The following is an 18990-nucleotide window of genomic DNA, read 5'->3' as shown; positions in this document are numbered from 1 at the left end:
TGCACACGAACCGCTGACCCATTTGGTGTAAGAAATCATGAATATATTTACGTGTGAAAGGCCTTCGTTCGTCGTTTATCACTTTCGTAACCAATCCTTCTTGGAAAAGGGTTTTGGTGGGGTTTCCTGTGGGTGTAAGGCTCTGATTGTCCACAAGAGGTCACCATGTCCTCCTTCTTAGTTGTCTGGCCTCCATGGGTATTCATTCCTCAGAACAGCTAATGATTGTCTGAGGTGAGCTTCTCGCCTCTTCCTCCTCGTGGTCCGAATCGTGAATGCCTACACGATGGACATGAGCTGAAGCTCTTCGTCTCTCTGGTCCAAAGGAAGGTGAGTTAATTTCCAGAGGATGTTTTTGTGCAGGTCAGGAGTGAACCACGGGCTATACCTGTTCCTGGTTCTACATTAATTTCCTGAAGCTCTTCGTCTCTCTGGTCCAAAGGAAGGTGGGTTAATTTCCTCACCTCGTGTTGAGGTTCAAAGCGTCAACCCTTCTAATAAATGTGCAGCTCTCCGCCTCACGTTTCCTGGTCTAAGGTTCATTTCGTTGGCAATGCTTTTCATGTATTCTCATCAAAGGGGACGGCTCCGTCCATCCGTCTGACACGCTCTCCGACCTCACTTGGGGCACGGCTACTTACTTACGAACAGTTCATAGGAGATGGATTATCTTATACCTGATAAAATCACATTCCTATCTTAACGAAAATGCTTGAATCATTTTTCATATCCTATGCACAATGTATTGGATGGAAATTTGACAGATAAAGGGGTTTCCTTTCTAAGTTACAATATTTCATCCATATAGATATTAATGACATCACAAAATTAAAAGCAATATTTTATGTGTTTTCCTCATCTCCCCACTGACCATTCACCACATTCTTTATGTTAGAATTATTGTTCCATCATCCACTTTTTTTGACAAAGGGACATTCCTTGAGCCAATACTGGAGGGTAAAGAGAGAAAGTCTCCCTCACTTGTAATTTACGATAGGTGTGGATGGTCAAACATCCAGCTGCTCCCCCTCTCCCCTCTGTGGGGGAGAGAGAGGCCTGGTTACTGTCATTTCACACACAATTTTTTATTTATTCTTTATGCTCTGTCAAGTTGGTTGTTGATCATTGCAAGACAGCTATTTTCAAGTCTGGCCATAGATTTTCAAGCCGATTGTCAGGGCCGTCGAAAGAACTGGACCAAAGCACAGCGTGGTGAGAGTAAATATTCCTTTTATTTAGGATGACGCCGTCAAAAACAAACAATACAAACAACCGTGAAGCTTACAGGGCACAATGCCTCAAACAAAGTTAACTACCCACAAAGACAGGTGGGAAAATGGGCTGCCTAAGTATGGTTCCCAATCAGAGACAACGATAGACAGCTGTCCCTGATTGAGAACCCTACCCGGCCAAAACATAGAAATACAAAACATAGAAAATAGAACATAGAATGCCCACCCCACATCACACCCTGACCTAACCAAATAGAGAAATAAAACGGCTCTCTAAGATCAGGGCGTGACACAGATTTATGTTCAAAATGTAACTGGGTCACTCAGGAACATTCACTGTTTTCTTGGTAAGCAACTCCAGTGTATATTTGGCCTTGTGTTTTAGTTTATTGTGCTGCTGAAAGGTGCACAACCGTGTCTGTTGGAAAGCAGACTGAACCAGGTTTTCCTCTCTGATTTTTCCTGTGCTTAGCTCTATTCTGTTTCATTTCATGCTAAAAAAAACTCCCTAGTCCTTGCCGATGACAAACATTCCCATAACATGATGCAGCCCCCCATCGTCCTTGAAAATATGAAGAGTGGTACTCAGTGATGTGTTGTGTTTGCCCCAAATATAACGCTTTGTTTTCAGGACATAAAGTTAATTTCTTTGCCACAATTTTTGCAGTTTTACTTTAATGCCTTATTACAAACAGGATGCATGTTTTGTAATATTTTTATTCTGTACAGGCTTCCTCTTTTTCACTCTGTCACTTAGGTTAGTACTGTGGAGTAACTACAATGTTGTTGATCCATCCTCAGTTATCTCCTATCACAGCCATTAAACTCTGTAACTGGCCTCGTGGTGAAATCCCTGAGCGGTTTCCTTCCTCTCCGGAAACTGAGTTCGGAAGTACGCCTGTGTCTTGTAGTGACTGGGTGTATTGATACACCACTCAAAGTGTAATTAATAACTTCACCATAATTAAAGGGATACTCAATGTCTGCTTTTTTATTTTTACCCATCTACCAATAGGTGCCCTTCTTTGCGAGGCATTGGAAAACCTTCCTGGTCTTTGTGGTTGAAAGTCACTGCTCGACTGAGGGACCTTACAGATAATTAATTGTATGTGTGGGGTACAGAGATGAGGTAGTCCTTTAAAAATCACATTAAACACTATTATTGCACACAGAGTGAGTCCATGCAACTTATTATGTAACTTGTTAAGCAAATATTTACTCCTGAACTTATTTAGTTCGTGCTTCTACACCTGCATTGGGTTTTAGGCTGGATTTCTGTACAGCACTTTGAGATATCAGCTGATGTAAGAAGGACTTTATAAATAATAATATAAATAATTTATAAATAATAATATAAATAAATGTGATTTGATTTAGGCCATAACAAAAGGGTTGAATATTGAATTGACTCAAAACATTTCAGCTTTTCATTTTTAATACATTTTGTAAACATTTCTAAAAACTAAATTCCACTTTGACATTATAGTGTATTGTGTGTAGGCCAGTGACACAAAATCTCACTTTAATCCATTTTATATTTAGGCTGTAACACAACCCCCTATCCACATTGACGGGACAGCAGTGAAGAAGGTGGAATGTTTTAAGTTCCTCAGCGTACATATCACTGACAAACTGAAATGGTCCACCCACACAGACAGTGTGGTGATGAAGGCGCAACAGCACCTCTTCAACCTCAGGAGGCTGAAAGAATTTAGCTTGTCACCTAAAACCCTCACAAGCTTTAACAGATGCACAATTGAGAGCATTCTGTTTCACCGCCTGGTACGGCAACTGCACCGCCCACAACACAAAGCACACAGCCAAGACAATGCAGGAGTGGCTTCGGGACAAGTCTCTGAATGACCTTGAGTGGCCCAGCTAGAGCCCATACTTGAACCCAATTGAACATTTCTGGAGAGACCTAAAAATAGCTGTGCACCAACGCTCCCCATTCAACCTGACAGAGCTTGAGAGGATCTTGAAAGAAGAATGGCAGAGACTCCCCAAATACAGGTGTCCCCAGCTTATAGCGTCATACCCAAGCGTCATACCCAAGAAGACTCGAGGCTGTAATCTCTGCCAAAGGTGTTTCAACAAAGTACTAAGAAGGGTCTGAATTTTTTAAACATTTTTTAAAACATTTGCAAAAATGTCTAAAATCCTGTTTTGCTTTGTCATTATGGGGTATTGTGTGTAGATTGATGAGGATTTTTATTTAATTTAATACATTTTAGAATAAGGCTTTAACATAACAAAGTGTGGAAAAAGTCAAGGGGTCTGAAAACTTCCCAAATGCACTGTATATATACTGTATATCGTGTACATTTGACCTACCATCAATTCAATATCTGTAATGATGCCTGTCCTATCAAGTCCACATCTTGTATGTGTCTAATATACTGCTTAATTGAATATCAAAAATTATATATAGTTTTATTTATGCACAATAATTTCTGCATATTCATTTAATATGCCTCTTACTAACGGTTTTGTGATTTTACTTCGTGGTTATGGTGAGTTTTATCAGAATCATTCATTTTATCTATTTTATCTCAGGGTTTACTAAAACAGCACCATCTGGTGGTCGGAACTGTGTCTGCGGTGCTACTGTTTTTAGATCATTCAACTACTTGTTTATTACTACTTGACTAGCCTCATCGAGAACCAGCCGTGACAACGACGGGATTTTGACGGCATGGCAACGAGCGACTACTACTTGACCGACCCAGAATAATTCAACTAGTTTCACTACTTGATGAGACACAGAAACTAGAGAGTATGAAGCGTTGTTATTGAAGAATTTGCTGTTATTTGAATTTGCCATAATCTACAGAGTTTGTCTGCTAAACAAACATTACAATCCTCTGGATGAGATATCTGTTATGTTGTGTGTGTCAATAAGTGTGTGTCATTTTATTTATTTATTGAACCTTCATTAAACTAGGCAAGTCAGTTAAGAACAAATTGTTATTTTACAATGACGGCCTACACCGGCCAAACCCGGATGACGCTGAGCCAATTGTGCGCCGCCCTATGGGACTCCCAATCACGGCCGGATGTGATACAGCCTGGATTCAAACCAGGTACTGCAGTGATGCCTCTTGCACTGAGATGTAGTGTCTTAGACCACTGATCCACTCGGGGGCCCATATTGGGTCATGCAGTGTGTGTGTGTGTGTGTGTGTGTGTCAAGCAGTGTCGTGTCATGCAGTGTGTGTGTAGCAGAGCGCCCTCAGTGTGTGTGTGTATCATGCAGTGTGTGTGTGTGTGTGTGTCATGCAGTGTGTGTGCAGCAGAGCGCCCTCAGTGTGTGTCTGAAGGACCTCATGCGATAGGCGTAGAGCAGCGGGTTAAGGGCAGAGTTGGCGTGGGACAGCAGTATGGCTGCCAGGGTGAGGGGCAGGGGCACGTGGCAGCGCGGGCACATCAACGTAACACAGTTCAGGAAGTGGAGAGGCAGCCAGCACAGCATAAACAGGAACAACACCAGGAACAGAGAGGTGGCCTTCCTCACCTCACGGCGCATACGCACCACTCGCTTATACTCGCTGACGCCGGACCCACACCTGTCCTTCACTGGACCTCTGGATTCAGACTTGGATTCGCTGGCTACCACAGACCCAGAATCAGTTCTAACACAGCCACTAGTATGGCTAGTCATCTCCACAGCATTTCCACTCCAACTCTCACCCTCTGACCATTTATTCCCAGCTCCTCCCCACACTGCTACCCCACTAACACCCCAAGCCTCAATCCTAGCCCTCTTTCCAGCCCCAGCCTCAACCCAAGTTGTCTTTCCAGCCCCAGCCTCAACCCTAGCCCTCTTTCCATCCCCAGGCTCAACCCTAGTCGTCTTTCCATCCCCAGCCTCAACCCTAGTCGTCTTTCCATCCCCAGCCTCAACCCTAGTCGTCTTTCCATCCCCAGCCTCAACCCCAGTCGTCTTTCCAGCCCCAGCCTCAACCCTAGTCGTCTTTCCAGCCCCAGCCTCAAACCTAGTCGTCTTTCCAGCCCCAGCCTCAACCCTAGTCGTCTTTCCATCCCCAGCCTCAACCCTAGTCGTCTTTCCAGGCCCAGCCTCAACCCTAGTCGTCTTTCCAGCCCCAAACTCAACCCTAGTCCTCTTTCCAGCCCCAGCATCATCCTCTCTGCTCCCAGCCCCAGTCCCACAATCCCTGGTATCAGACCAGGCTGGTCCCATCTCTCCATCCCTGGTATCAGGCCTGGCTGATCCCCTCTCTCCATCCCTGGTATCAGGCCTGGCTGGTCCCCTCTCTCCATCCCTGGTATCAGACCTGGCTGGTCCCCTCTCTCCATCCCTGGTATCAGGCCTGGCTGGTCCCCTCTCTCCATCCCTGGTATCAGGCCTGGCTGGTCCCATCTCTCCATCCCTGGTATCAGACCTGGCTGGTCCCATCTCTCCATCCCTGGTATCAGACCTGGCTGGTCCCATCTCTCCATCCCTGGTATCAGACCTGGCTGGTCCCCTCTCTCCATCCCTGGTATCAGACCTGGCTGGTCCCATCTCTCCATCCCTGGTATCAGACCTGGCTGGTCCCATCTCTCCATCCCTGGTATCAGACCTGGCTGGTCCCATCTCTCCATCCCTGGTATCAGGTCTGGCTGGTCCCATCTCTCCATCCCTGGTATCAGGTCTGGCTGGTCCCCTCTCTCTATCCCTGGTATCAGACCTGGCTGGTCCCCTCTCTCCATCCCTGGTATCAGACCTGGCTGGTCCCCTCTCTCCATCCCTGGTCTGGCTGGTCCCATCTCTCCATCCCTGGTATCAGACCTGGCTGGTCCCATCTCTCCATCCCTGGTATCAGACCTGGCTGGTCCCATCTCTCCATCCCTGGTATCAGACCTGGCTGGTCCCCTCTCTCCATCCCTGGTATCAGACCTGGCTGGTCCCATCTCTCCCTCCCTGGTATCAGGTCTGGCTGGTCCCATCTCTCCATCCCTGGTATCAGGTCTGGCTGGTCCCCTCCCGGCTGCGATGCGTCTGAGCTGCTGTCGGACCGTGAGGAAGATGTGACTGTAGATGATAAACATGACCACCAGGGGAACCAGCACCCCGCCCAAGAAGTTGAAGTAGACCATATAACTCAAATTGACCACACAGGGGAAGAGACAGGCCCTGAAAATAAAAAGTGAAGAGATTACATTTTAATTTAATACGGGCATTATTTTTTTATAGAAATTAGTTAGCGTATAATTTACATTTGAAAGTTCAAGTAAACCATATACTGGTGACAACCAGGTAGTTACAGATTGTAAGATGAACATTTAAATACAGATTTAAAGATGGAAAAATTTTCAACAACGTCATGTTATGATACGTACCCAGAAGGTGGCAGTGATCCGTGCCAGCCCATCAGAGGGATGGAACCAGAGAGTAGGGCCAGACACCAGGTGAGGATCAGGGCCAGCCGGGCGTTCCTGATTGATTTTGATTTTTGGGGGTAAAACAATTAGAATGGTTTAAATATCGTTTTAAAAGTACAAACGGAACCCAGAAGATGACACATGAAAGCGTAAAAACATTTATTTCCAATGTGGTCCTGGGTGTCGGCCAATGCAGGACATAACACATACATGGAAATACACAGGAAAACACATGGCTAGCAGCTAACTAGTCTACATTCACCTGGCTGGACTATGATCAGCAGCTAACTAGCCTCATCCACCTGGCTGGACTATGATCAGCAGCTAACTAGTCTACATTCACCTGGCTGGACTATGATCAGCAGCTAACTAGCCTCATTCACCTGGCTGGACTATGATCAGCAGCTAACTAGCCTCATTCACCTGGGTGGACTATGATCAGCAGCTAACTAGCCTCATTCACCTGGCTGGACTATGATCAGCAGCTAACTAGCCTCATTCACCTGGCTGGACTATGATCAGCAGCTAACTAGCCTCATTCACCTGGCTGGACTATGATCAGCAGCTAACTAGCCTCATCCACCTGGCTGGACTATGATCAGCAGCTAACTAGTCTACATTCACCTGGCTGGACTATGATCAGCAGCTAACTAGCCTCATCCACCTGGCTGGACTATGATCAGCAGCTAACTAGCCTACATTCACCTGGCTGGACTATGATCAGCAGCTAACTAGCCTCATTCACCTGGCTGGACTATGATCAGCAGCTAACTAGCCTCATCCACCTGGCTGGACTATGATCAGCAGCTAACTAGTCTACATTCACCTGGCTGGACTATGATCAGCAGCTAACTAGCCTCATTCACCTGGCTGGACTATGATCAGCAGCTAACTAGCCTCATTCACCTGGGTGGACTATGATCAGCAGCTAACTAGCCTCATTCACCTGGCTGGACTATGATCAGCAGCTAACTAGCCTCATCCACCTGGCTGGACTATGATCAGCAGCTAACTAGCCTCATTCACCTGGCTGGACTATGATCAGCAGCTAACTAGCCTCATCCACCTGGCTGGACTATGATCAGCAGCTAACTAGCCTCATTCACCTGGCTGGACTATGATCAGCAGCTAACTAGCCTCATTCACCTGGCTGGACTATGATCAGCAGCTAACTAGCCTCATTCACCTGGCTGGACTATGATCAGCAGCTAACTAGCCTTATTCACCTGGCTGGACTATGATCAGCAGCTAACAGCCTCATCCACCTGGGTGGACTATGATCAGCAGCTAACTAGCCTCATTCACCTGGCTGGACTATGATCAGCAGCTAACTAGCCTCATTCACCTGGCTGGACTATGATCAGCAGCTAACTAGCCTCATTCACCTGGGTGGACTATGATCAGCAGCTAACTAGCCTCATTCACCTGGCTGGACTATGATCAGCAGCTAACTAGCCTCATTTACCTGGCTGGACTATGATCAGCAGCTAACTAGCCTCATTCACCTGGCTGGACTATGATCAGCAACTAACTAGTCTCATCCACCTGGGTGGCCTATTATCAGCAGCTAACTCGCCTCATCCACCTGGGTGGCCTATTATTAGCAGCTAACTCGCCTCATCCACCTGGGTGGCCTATTATTAGCAGCTAACTCGCCTCATCCACCTGGGTGGCCTATTATTAGCAGCTAACTCGCCTCATCCACCTGGGTGACATACCTGGGGCTCACGATCCTCTGGTACTGGAGCGGCAGCAGGATGGCCACGTAGCGCTCTGCGGCTACCGCTAGCAGGCTGAGGATGGAGCTCTGGGTTAGCACGATGAGCACGCTCAGGAGGAGCAGACACAGAGGCAGGTTGTGGCGCGGCTGGCCCAAGTCGGTCAACACGGCACACGGGATCGCCAGCACGCCCACAAAGATGTCGGCCACAGAAAGCGACACCTGGGAAAGGGGAATGGGGAGAGATAAGTTCCTTTTGAAGTTTCTTCCTGGGTTCCTTTGGTTCCTATTAGCTCATCTTCTCCACAGACTTCGATAGAGGACTCATATTTGTATGTGTGCCATCATGATATTTGTAGAGTAGTACATTTTCATCTCATGTTTGAAAAAAAGTGTACGGGTTTAATATTGGTGATTTACCCGCCACCTGCAGTACTGAACCAAATCTTGTCGTTAATTTATTGTGGCCACTAGGTGGCGGTGATATAGCGTCAAGCCATTTACTAATCATAAACAATCCAATTTGAAGAAGACAATCCTCAGACCATTGGCTGATCGCTCCCAACCATAGGAATCCCCACCCAGTTGACTACTTTGAAATGGTGGGAGTCCTGAATGGCAATGCTCATGCTAAAACAGGTTTTATCCATCCAGAGTCATCTATCTATCTCTTTGATCTTCCTTCTTCTCATAGGGACCTTTTTAACAGTGTAACACGTTTCTCAGCCTCTCACCAGGAAGTAGTTGGTGACGGTGCGTAGCTTCCGGTTTCGGTTCACGGCCAGACAGACCAGGAAATTCCCAGCGATAGCGAGGAGAGCGATGAGCAGCTCAGCGGCGATGTAGGGCCAAGTAATACTGGGGACGTGGACGTGGCTACTGGAGAGTTGGAATGCATCACAACTATCACTGGTACTGATGTTCATACTGATAATACTACCTGCTGATACACACACACACACACACACACACACACACACACACACACACACACACACACACACACACACACACACACACACACACACCACAGTGAAATACAGTTCATGTTCAAAGCATTTTATTATGACACCTTTTCCTTCAGCTAGCAGGCTTACGTTTACCTAGAGCTGGTTAAGAGGTTAGGCTATGTTAAAGAGGATAGAATTGAGACACAATGGTACCTGCGTACCTGACTGTTAAGATAGACCATCCTCCTCCCATTGTCACTCAGCTGTCTTCTGACCTGTCGTCTACAGACTGAAAACACCTCCTCATGATATTTAAAAATATGAATTGTTCACTCATTCTTTGATCTGCCTATTCCTTGTGCTCACCTGCTAAGCCGTGAAATCGACCCCGACTATTGACAAGCACACACACACACACACACACACACACAGACACACACACACACACACACACACACACACACACACACACACACACACACACACACACACACACAGACACACACAGACACACACACACACACACACACACACAGACACACACACACACACACACACAGACACACACAGACACACACACACACACACACACAGACACACACACACACACAGACACACACACACACACACACACACACACACATTGTGTACACACACACACAGACACACCTCCTCATGACACACACACACACACACACACACACACACACACACACACACACACACACACACACAGACACACACACACACAGACACACACACACACACACACACACACAGACACAGACACACACACACAGACACACACACACACACACACACACACACACACACACACACACACACACACACACACACACACAGACACACACACACATTGTGTGCTTTTCTATTTAACCAGTCTGATAGTGGATGTAAGTTCATTCAAACAGCAGCTGGTGATGAATAGATTCTTTCAACAGTTGATTGTATGTACAGTATGGACAAAGAACATTCATTGAAAACAATCCCTCTAATAACATCCCAGAAAACCAAAATTGGTTCTGTGAAAGTTTACAGAACATTTGTTAGGTCGCGGCAAATGTTCTCATAACACAACAACTGTCTAGTTGTGCTTATGATCATAGAATGTTTGTATTAAACATTTACCTGATGTTGCAAGAATGTTCCTAGAACACAATTTAATCTGTTATTTTAAAAGGTTCCCAGAACGTTTCATTAGGTCATGGGTACAGTCTGACGGGAACATTGTGGGGATGTCACAAAATATATGTTCCCAAAGCACAAAAACCTGTCCAGTTGTGTGGGTGATTCTACAATGTTTCTTTAAGGGTGCCAAAAACAGTCACCTGATGTTACAAGAACGTTCCCAGAAATATTATTTAGGTTGTGGGAAGATTGTGGAGATATGTTCCTAAAACACAAAAACATTCCAAGTTCTGCTGACATTCAGATAATATTTTTTTTATCAGGGTGCACAAACCATTCCTTTGATGTTGCTAGAACGTTGACAGAACAATCTTTCACTTCTTTATAGATTCCCCAGAACATTTAAAACCTCTTCTAGCTAGTGGGCACTATTTTCACATCCGGATGAAAAGCGTGCCCAAAGTAAACTGCCTGTTACTCAGGCCCAGAAGCTAGGATATGCATATGCATGGTAGTATTGGATAGAAAACACTCTACAGTTTCTAAAACTGTTACAATAATGTCTGTGAATATAACAGAACTGATTTGGCAGGCGAAACCCCAAGCACAATCCATCCAGGGAAATTTGTTTTTGAGGTCATTGTGTTTTCCAATAACTTTCTATGGGAAACCTGATTTATTAGGGCCCAGATTGCAGTTCCTATGGCTTCCACTAGATGTCAACAGTCGTTAGAAATTGTTCGATGTTTTTCTTTTGAGAAATGAAGAAGTAGTCCTATTCCTTCCATGTGTCACTCAGATAGACTCAAGTCTTTTGGTGCGCGTGAACAGGAGCGCGTGAACAGGTGCGCGCTCCTCGTTACTTTTCTCCGGTATTGGAAACTGTTTATCCCGTCTTAAATTTTATTGATTATTTACATTTTAGGGTACCTGAGGTTGGATTAGAAACGTTGTTTGAAATGTTTGGACCAAGTTTACAGGTAACTTATTAGATCATTTGTAGTCATGTTGGGTGAGTTGGAACCGGTGTATTTCTGAATCAAACTCGCCAAATAAATTGACATTTTGGGGATGTAAAGAAGGAATTTATCGAACAAAACGACCATTCATTGTGTCACTGAGACATTTGGGATTGCAAAAAGATGAAGATCTTCAAAGGTAAGGCATTTATTATATCGCTATTTCTGACTTTCGTGTTGCACCTGCCTGCCTGGTTGCAAAATGGTTTTCGTGTATTGTATGCGTGGCGCTGTCCTCAGATAAATCTATCCCGCTGACGGGATTCTAGCTCAAGGGATCCCTAAGAGGATCGCTTATCATTTAACTAGGTTGTGAGAACAGTGTGGGTACATCACAAAAGATCGGTTCTCAAAACACAAAATATGCTCAGTTGTGATGACATTAATAGAATGTTTAAGTTAAATTGCACAGGACATTCCTATAATGTTGTAAAAATGTTGACAGAACACCTGAACGTCTAAGTTATTTAAAAGGTTCCCAGAACGTTTAAATAAATTACGGGAGTAGCAATAATAATATTCACACAATGTTCCACAATTTCCAAACAAGTCAGTTTTTAGGACGTTCATGGCATATGTGTTTTAGGTTTAAAACCTCTTAAAGAGGCTGTGAATTTTTGCAGCTTTTTGTTAAAAATCGCGCAAAATTTCAACATCCTGCTACTCATGCCAGGAATATAGTATATGCATATGATTAGTATGTGTGGATAGAAAACACTCTGAAGTTTCTAAAACTGGTTAAATCATGTCTGCGATTATAACAGAACGTGTGTAGGAGGCAAAATCCCAAGGAAAACTGTTCAGAAAAAACACAAAAAAAATATCCCTCCGCCAGTCTCTGTATTGTCTATGGCAAGGGAAAATAGATAGCGTCTAGTTTACAATGCCTACAGCTTCCACACGATGTCGCCAGTACTGGCAATTGGGTTGAAGTTTATCCTTGGTGAAATGAGGAATAGGCACTTCCTGTCATCGGGTACACCGGAGGAAGTTATGAAAGGGAGAATATGGACCATGATTTCAAGACTTGCTGCTATTGAATACAGATCACCCCGTGATCAATTTGATCGATTATTAACGTTTACTAATACCTAAAGTTGGATTACAAAAGTAGTTTGAAGTGTTTTGTCAAAGTTTATAGGCAACTTTTTTAATTTTTAAAAATTACGTCGCGTTTTGGAAAGCAGTTTTTTCCTGGATCAGATGGGCTTCATAAATGGACATTTTGGGTATACATGGACGGATTTAATCGAAAAAAAGACCCAATTGTGATGTTTATGGGACATATAGGAGTGCCAACAAAGAAGCTCGTCAAAGGTAATGAATGTTTTATATTTTATTTCTGCGTTTTGTGTAGCGCCGGCTAAGCTAATTATTCTGTTTACGTCCCCTTTGGGTATTTCGGGGGTTGCATGCTATCAGATAATAGCTTCTCATGCTTTCGCCGAAAAGCATTTTAAAAATCTGACATGTTGGCTAGATTCACAACGAGTGTAGCTTTCATTGAGTACCCTGCATGTGTGTTTTAATGAAAGTTTGAGTTGTATCGAGTACTATTAGTTGTCACTCTGAAATTTCCGCTGAATTCCGCTGATGTTGATCCCTGTACAGGCATGCAGCCATAATATTCCATTGATGTTCACACAGTATACATTTTACCTGTCTTGGAGGTCCTCGAAACCTTTTGAAAATGCCATATGTAAGTTTTGCCTAATATTACCACAACATTCTCAGTATGCAAATGTGTAGCTTCTTTAAGCAGACTGGAATACATCCCCATTATGTTTCTCTACAGATTGCAATACATTCCCATTATGTTTCTCTACAGATTGCAATACATCCCCATTATGTTTCTCTATAGACTGCAATACATCCCCATTATGTTTCTCTATAGACTGGAATACATCCCCATTATGTTTCTCTATAGATTGGAATACATCCCCATTATGTTTCTCTACAGACTGGAATACATCCCCATTATGTTTCTCTATAGATTGGAATACATCCCCATTATGTTTCTCTATAGACTGGAATACATCCCCATTATGTTTCTCTACAGATTTAATGGTAATTCACATTTGCAGGTGATAGAGACACAATGTATTTTAATTTAATTCATAGGAAATTTGAACCGCATTTCATCGTACAAACACCACAATGTGTATACATTTAATATGTGATCAATATGACCATGTGTGGTTTGAAATAGAAATGTTTGGTTCTCAAGCGAAGTCTTTTATCCTCTGCTCCACCAGGGAAGCTCACTTACAGTTTATTTGTTCAGTATATAGCCATGTTGTCAATCAGGAATTCAATACTTCCTTTTTAGCATTCTCAAACATAACTAGCCCAGAGAAATACCGGTAACGGGGTTATTCACCATCTTTATATGTTGCGTATTCCTGGGCCCATATTTAAAAAGGGATCTGCTGATCTAGGATGACTTTTTGCTTTTCAGATCATGAAAAATAAGACACAAGGGATCATATCAGGCGTCTCAAAGTAGGAATTATATTGTGTGTTTTTTTTAGTTTGTCTAAATTCTGCATTTGCACACATACAACATGCATGAAATACACCTTCTGAAAAATGTGACAAATAATAAATATACAAAAACTAAATTCAGGAAAAATTTAAACAAATATTTTATTGATTTCAAAAAAGATTCAATGCCCGCCGTTTTTCAAATGATCAAATGATTTCTGGGTAAAAAAATGATCAATAACAAATGATTTCTGGGGTAAAAAATTATCAATAACAAATGATTTCTGGGTAAAAAATGATCAATAACAAATGATTTCTGGGTAAAAAGGATCAATAACAAATGATTTCTGGGTAAAAAAGGATCAATAACAAAGGATTTCTGGGTAAAAAAGGATCAATAACAAATGATTTCTGGGTAAAAATGAGGTCCTCACTGTGATGATTTTTAATTGAAATTGTCAACAACAACAAAAACACAATAACAAATCATTTCTGGGTAAAAATGAGGTCCTCCCTGAGATGGTTTTCAATTGAAATTGTCAACAACAACAAGAAAGCACAATAACAAAGAGCAAAATCCTAAAATAAAGTGTTACCGTAGAAACAGCATATGAAGAGGATGGGAACCCAAAGTCAGAATAGTGTTCGGCTTCCAGATTCACCCCTTAAGACTGAAACAACCCTGCAAGGCCACAGCTATCCCCTGGTAGAGCAGAGGGTTAATGATCTGGTTGTCGGTCTGGAGATTGAAGGTTTATTTTTGCGGGGGGGGAATCTTTATTTCATCCAGATTTACAAATCTAGTCAGAAATGCAGAATTTAGATGAACTGCAGCGGTATTGTATAACAGGGGTCTCCAACCTCTTCTAGCATGAGAGCTACTTTTAAATTAAATGTGAGCTAGTCATTTTTTTTCTAGCTTTCAAATAGGCACATTCTTCTCTTCTCCGCTGCAACTCTTCCTGGGTCCTGAGTGTACTATATTATCACCTCTTCCTGGGTCCTGAGTGTACTATATTATCACCTCTTCCTGGGTCCTGAGTGTACTATATTATCACCTCTTCCTGGGTCCTGAGTGTACTATATGACCAACTCTTCCTGGGTCCTGAGTGTACTATATGACCAACTCTTCCTGGGTCCTGAGTGTACTATATTATCACCTCTTCCTGGGTCCTGAGTGTACTATATTATCACCTCTTCCTGGGTCCTGAGTGTACAATATGACCAACTCTTCCTGGGTCCTGAGTGTACTATATTATCACCTCTTCCTGGGTCCTGAGTGTACTATATTATCACCTCTTCCTGGGTCCTGAGTGTACTATATTATCACCTCTTCCTGGGTCCTGAGTGTACTATATGACCAACTCTTCCTGGGTCCTGAGTGTACTATATTATCACCTCTTCCTGGGTCCTGAGTGTACTATATTATCACCTCTTCCTGGGTCCTGAGTGTACAATATGACCAACTCTTCCTGGGTCCTGAGTGTACTATATTATCACCTCTTCCTGGGTCCTGAGTGTACTATATTATCACCTCTTCCTGGGTCCTGAGTGTACAATATGACCAACTCTTCCTGGGTCCTGAGTGTACTATATGAAGAACTCTTCCTGGGTCCTGAGTATACTATATTATCACCTCTTCCTGGGTCCTGAGTGTACTATATTATCACCTCTTCCTGGGTCCTGAGTGTACTATATGACCAACTCTTCCTGGGTCCTGAGTGTACTATATTATCACCTCTTCCTGGGTCCTGAGTGTACTATATGACCAACTCTTCCTGGGTCCTGAGTGTACTATATGACCAACTCTTCCTGGGTCCTGAGTGTACTATATTATCACCTCTTCCTGGGTCCTGAGTGTACTATATTATCACCTCTTCCTGGGTCCTGAGTGTACTATATGACCAACTCTTCCTGGGTCCTGAGTGTACTATATTATCACCTCTTCCTGGGTCCTGAGTGTACTATATTATCACCTCTTCCTGGGTCCTGAGTGTACTATATTATCACCTCTTCCTGGGTCCTGAGTGTACTATATTATCACCTCTTCCAAGAGTGTGCAAAGCTGTCATCAAGGCAAAGAGTGGCTACTTTGAAAAATGTAAAATATATTTTGAATTGTTTCACACTTTTTTGGTTGCTACATTATTCCATACGAGTTATTTCATAGTCTTCACTATCTTCACTACTAGAAAATAGTACAAATAAAGATAAATCCTGGAATGAGTAGGTGTGTCCAAACTTTTGACTGGTACTGTAAGCTCATTCTAGTATTTCTACTACTGTATTTACTACTGTAGTTTTTTGGCTGGTTATGACAAGTGTGACAAAACCCTATTTTTTTTAAACGTGTTTTTTCCTTGCCAACAAGTTTCCTTATGTTTGAAAGTTTGTTTCTAGTTAGGGATAGGCGGGACACAAATGTCTCAACCGGCCAATTGCCAGAGAAAATGCAGAGTGCCAGATTCAAATAAAATACTATAAAATTCAAACTTTCATTAAATCACACATGTAAGATACTCAATTAAAGCTACACTCGTTGTGAATCCAGCCAACATGTCAGATTTTAAAAATGCTTTTCGGCGGTAGCATAAGAAGCTATTATCTGATAGCCTGCACCATCTGCACCAGCAGTAAACAAAGGTGGTAGCATATTTCAACCCTGCAGGCGCTACACAAAATGCTGAAATAAAATATAAAACATGCCTTACCTTTGACGAGCTTCTTTTGTTGGCACTCCAATATGTCCCATAAACATCACAATTGGTCCTTTTGTTCGATTAATTCCGTCCATATATATCCAAAATGTCCATTTATAAAGCTTGTTTGATCCAGAAAAAAAACTGCTTACAAAAAACACAACGTCACTACAAAATATTTCAAAAGTTGCCTATAAACTTTGCCAAAATATTTCAAACTACTTTTGTAATACAACAGGAATACAGGAATGAAAACAAACTTTTCACGTCTTGCGCAACTCACAAAAGTGTCCCCAGTTCCTAGTTGGCCTACTTCCTCATTGCACAAAGGAATAACCTCAACCAAATTCCAAAGACTGGTGACATCCAGTGGAAGCGGTGGGAACTGAAAACAGGTTCCTAAGAAATATCCCTCGGCAAAACAAGCCAGGGAACAGAGAGAGGGGAAAAATAATAATAATCTGAACAGTTAGTCCTCTGGGTTTTGCCTGCTACATAAGTTCTGTTCTACTCACAGACATGATTCAAACAGTTTTAGAAACTTCAGAGTGTTTTCTATCCAAATATATGAATAATATGCATATCTTATATTCTTGGCATGAGTAGCAGGAAGTTGAAATTGGGCACGCTATTTATCCAAGTGAAAATTCTGCCCCCTAGCCCCAAGAGGATTTATAAATCCTTTGTTGTTGTTGTTGTAATGAATTCTCTAAAGTCACGACTGAGTAGCTGTACCAACTTCTACTTGTACTGTATATTATAATTATTTTATATTTTTTTCACATTTCAATGAATGTGTATTTGGGTGTTTTTCACCATGCCTATTACTTCACACAAGACAAGGAGGATAGGAAAGAGAAAATCAATCATACGATATACAAGAAAATTAAATGTACTTACTTGAGTCACCTAGAGGTGTCGTCACGGCAGGAGCTGCGCACTGTCCAGTCCCCTCCCGTATTTCCAGTGTGGGGTGAAGACCATTCTAGAACACTCAAAAACACTAAGGCAACTCTAGAACACTCAGAACACTAAGGCAACTCTAGAACACTCAGACTGGATCTCAAAGATGACTGCAGAACACTCGGGATGGAACTAATTCTGGACACTAATTCGAAACTAGCAGATATCACTTGAGGATCAGTATGTCCACATCCCTGGTGTATGTTTCTCTCTCTCTGTGTGTGTGTGTGTGTGTGATTAGAGATTAATCACAAAGCACACTCCAACACAATGACTACTTCCTCTGTATAGTCCTAACAACCCTATCACCTGCTGCACCTGGGAGAACTGAGGAGAGAGAGAGAGAGGGGAGAGGGGCAGAGAGAGGGAAGGGGCAGAGAGACAAAGGGGGAACAGAGAGAGAATTGAATTGAGAGGGGGGGGGGACAGAGAGAAAGAGTAAGAGATCAAACTCTCAGTCCAATGGATGTTGGAGGAACAAAGAGACTTTTGGGATAGCTGATTCATTTCTTATTTATATATTTACTGTATATATGTCCCCAGAGAATAAAAACACTCTTTAATGGGACATAACTGGTCACATACAATATCATCACAAAATAAATTAACAAGGCAGACAGGTTATGACATGTTTAATGTTAACTAGTGATACAGAAGAAGTATGAAGCATACATAGAATACAGGAAGACAGTTAGGGACTACTCTCAGATCGTCACTATCTGGCCAAGTTACTCTCAGGAAGTCACTATCTTGCCATGGGAGTACTCTCAGGTCGTCACTATCTGGCCAAGTTACTCTCAGGAAGTCACTATCTGGCCAAGTTACTCTCAGGAAGTCACTATCTGGCCAAGTTACTCTCATGAAGTCAATATCTGTCCAAGTTACTCTCAGGAAGTCACTATCTGGCTAAGTTACTCACAGGTCGTCACTATCTGGCCAAGGTAGTACTCTCAGGTAGTCACTATCTGGCCAAGTTACTCTCAGGAAGTCACTATCTGGCCAAGGTAGTACTCTCAGGTCATCCCTATCTGGCCAAGTTACTCTCAGGATGTCACTATCTGGCCAAGTTACTCTCAGGAAGTCACTATCTGGCCAAGGTAGTACTCTCAGGTCTTCACTATCTGGCCAAGTTACTCTCAGCAAGTCACTATCTGGCCAAGGTAGTACTCTCAGGTCATCACTATCTGGCCAAGGTAGTACTCTCAGGTCTTCACTATATGGCCAAGTTACTCTCAGCAAGTCACTATCTGGCCAAGGTAGTACTCTCAGGTCATCACTATATAGCCTCTCAAGTCACTACTGGCTCTAGGTAGTCACTATCTGGCCTAGTTACTCTCAGGTCGTCACTATCTGGCCAAGGTAGTACTCTCAGGTCTTCACTATCTGGCC

General features: G+C 43.0%; 2 protein-coding genes across 2 annotated transcripts; both read right to left on the bottom strand.

The window, feature by feature from the left end:
* Positions 1-4277: 4277 nt before the first annotated feature.
* LOC112257195 (collagen alpha-1(I) chain-like) lies at positions 4278-5685 on the bottom strand. The gene has a single exon (XM_024430740.2). It carries the CDS (start codon positions 5683-5685, stop codon positions 4507-4509), a length of 1179 nt encoding a protein of 392 aa, XP_024286508.2. The 3' UTR covers positions 4278-4506.
* Positions 5686-5845: 160 nt separating this feature from the next.
* Positions 5846-18880, bottom strand: LOC112255818 (adenosine receptor A2b-like). The gene is made up of 6 exons (XM_042326232.1): positions 17539-18880; positions 9072-9280; positions 8336-8559; positions 6576-6671; positions 6025-6369; positions 5846-5855 (listed from the first exon to the last, which is right to left on the bottom strand). Exons 2-6 carry the CDS (start codon positions 9261-9263, stop codon positions 5846-5848), a joined length of 867 nt encoding a protein of 288 aa, XP_042182166.1. The 5' UTR covers positions 9264-9280; positions 17539-18880.
* Positions 18881-18990: the final 110 nt, after the last annotated feature.

This window comes from Oncorhynchus tshawytscha, linkage group LG08 (assembly GCF_018296145.1).
Source record: "Oncorhynchus tshawytscha isolate Ot180627B linkage group LG08, Otsh_v2.0, whole genome shotgun sequence".
NCBI lineage: Eukaryota > Metazoa > Chordata > Actinopteri > Salmoniformes > Salmonidae > Oncorhynchus > Oncorhynchus tshawytscha.
Note: the sequence above shows the minus strand (reverse complement) of the source record. Positions and strands in the feature narration are given on the sequence as shown.

Bases quoted from the DNA above. Each gene is read 5' to 3' on its own strand.
- LOC112257195 (XM_024430740.2), bottom strand. From the start codon at position 5,685: ATGGGACCAGCCAGGTCTGATACCAGGGATGGAGAGATGGGACCAGCC.
- LOC112255818 (XM_042326232.1), bottom strand. From the start codon at position 9,263: ATGAACATCAGTACCAGTGATAGTTGTGATGCATTCCAACTCTCCAGT. The intron at 8,560-9,071 runs GTGAGAGGCTGA...CCCCTTTCCCAG, and splicing joins CCGTCACCAACTACTTCCTG to GTGTCGCTTTCTGTGGCCGA. The intron at 6,370-6,575 runs GTACGTATCATA...TTTTATTTTCAG, and splicing joins GGATCACTGCCACCTTCTGG to GGCCTGTCTCTTCCCCTGTG.